This window comes from Myotis lucifugus, unplaced genomic scaffold, assembly GCF_000147115.1.
Source record: "Myotis lucifugus unplaced genomic scaffold, Myoluc2.0 scaffold_128, whole genome shotgun sequence".
NCBI classification, from domain to species: domain Eukaryota; kingdom Metazoa; phylum Chordata; class Mammalia; order Chiroptera; family Vespertilionidae; genus Myotis; species Myotis lucifugus.
In genome coordinates, this window is record NW_005871176.1 from 3,736,785 (window position 1) to 3,739,054 (window position 2,270).

A 2,270-nucleotide genomic window follows, 5' to 3' on the forward strand; every position below is an offset into this window, starting at 1 on the left:
TAACATCCACCACCATCACCACCACCATCACTGCTACCAGCACTACCATGATCACCATTACCACAACCACCACCATCACCACCACCATCACCACTATCATGACCACCACCATCACTGCTACCACCACTACCATGACCACCACCACCACCACCACCACCATCACCACCACTACCTTGAGTGCAGAAATAGTCAATGGAATTATGAGTTAGTGGCACATACTGGGGGGAAATACCACATATTTTCTGAATACAAAAGGAAATCACTTGTATATTGTTTGACAATTCATGCCCTTGCCTTCCATCTCTCATTATTACAGATCTTAAGACACTGCCTGTATCCAGTTCCCACAAATAGTGGAGAACCAGCCAGAAAAAATTTCCTGAAGTGGACACCTGAGGATGTTAATAGAGGTTGTTCCCCAGAATGTTAGAAGACATTAGGCAAAAAATTAAGAAAACCAATATTGTACAAAATAAAAGGTCAAATACATCTGGGAGAAGTTGTGTCAAACACAAATTGGAACTGGGGTCTTGGGTGCGCAGGACTTGTCAGAGACTTTAGCGTGCTCTTGTGTACGTGACTCCACTCAGAAGAGGCTGGGGACATGTGTTGGGAAATGCTAATTTATGTAACACATCTCCTTCCTACTTAAAGCAATGCAGATCTAACTGAGAGGGAGGTGGGTGTCCCAGGCAGGGAAGGACCAGGGTGGCACATGCAGTTGCCGTTTATTTACCATTTGGTAGGTTTGGTTGATGTGGAGGTCTAAGCGGTACAACAGGTCAGAGAAGATGTCCTTCAGGGTCCGCCGGTGGCCGTCCTCGGCCTGGACGGGCGTGGAGGTGGGATGGACAATCATCTGGATGGATCTCACCGTGGGGATACAGGTCACATCAGGTGGCTTGATGATAGCTGGGAAAAGGGAGAGAGAGGAAAGAAAAAGAAAGAGATCGGAACCAGCCAGTAGTGCGCGAGGCTGCCCAGGACCACGGGAAAGGACTGTTTCCCTGCTCCTCCCACGCCAGCCCCAGCTCTGCGTGACCTCCTGCCTCAGAGGTTGACGCCCCAACAGGCGAGAAAAGAGAAGTTCTGCAAGCAACCGGTGTTTGGGTTTAAGGATGGCAAAGGGGTGACCAAGAGTGAGTAGGAAGATCTCAGGGAGAGGGACACTGGCCCCTAGGTGGTTGATCATGCCTTTGACTCAGCTCCCCTACACCCTGGGCCCTTCACCCACCTTGAGTCTGCCTGGGGCGCCCTTCCCCCTAGCCTCCTGGCAGACAGCTTTAGGGACTGATGATGGTTCAACGACATGTTTGGTGTGCCCGATATTGTTGATTCAGCTCAATGGCCAGGCCTAAGAGTTTAGTCTTTCTTCAGACAGACTTTCTAAACAGCCAAATGACCTTGACTGGTTTACAGACCCCTTTGGCAATTGAATGAATGCGATGGTTCACCTCTCCTCTACAATGTACATATGCAAAAATCTTGCCCTCAATTTCAGGGATTCATGAGCCCCACTTCCCCTAAAGCTAATTTATGAAAGCCCCCAAGGGTCCATTGATCTCCAGATGAAAAACATCTGAGCTAAAAGAAAGTTCACTTCAGTGTTTATAAAACTGAAAAACTGAGCTAAATGTCTTCAAAAGCGAATTAGGGAAGTAATTTAGGGTACCTGTATAGAATGGATCCTTTTTAAAAAGTGTATTTTTTTTTTATTGATTTCAGAGAGGAAGGAAGAGAAAGACAAAGATAGAAACATCAATGATGACAGAGAACCATTGATTGGCTGCCTCCTGCACGCTTCCCACTGGGGATCAAGCCCACAACCCAGGCATGTGTCCTAACTGGGAATCAAACGTGACCTCCTGGTTCATAGGTTGACCCTCAACCACTGAGCAACAGCAGGCCTAGAGTGGACCATTTTTAGCAGTGAAATATCATGCTATGAAAAAATATATAAATGGGCATGAGCAAATCCAATGCCAACGGTACCACTATATGAAAAAACAAACAGCCAGTTTACAAAGGAGTAGATACAGTGGAGGTTAAAATGTTCAGATAATGGGGGTTACGGTTATGTGTCTTAGTGTATTCTATAATTGACCAGGACGAAAAAAGAAAAAAAGAGCTGGTTAACTTTTGTATTTTCTCAACCCTCTTGTGCTAGAGGTGTAAAGAGACCATACCACCCGGTTAACTGGGGGGGCGAATTGGGAAATGACATCCCTGCAGCCTCTCGTTCATTCATTAGTCCTCTCTTCGTGTCAGAC

The 2,270-nt window shown here is 46.5% G+C and overlaps 1 protein-coding gene across 1 annotated transcript in view; it reads right to left on the minus strand.

The window, feature by feature from the left end:
* The window catches only part of IL22RA1 (interleukin 22 receptor subunit alpha 1), a 14,880-nt gene that overhangs the window by 7,864 nt on the left and 4,746 nt on the right, over nt 1–2,270 (minus strand). The window contains 1 exon segment of the mRNA XM_023758327.1: nt 737–1,169. Within this exon segment, the coding sequence (XP_023614095.1) occupies nt 737–1,169 (433 nt within the window).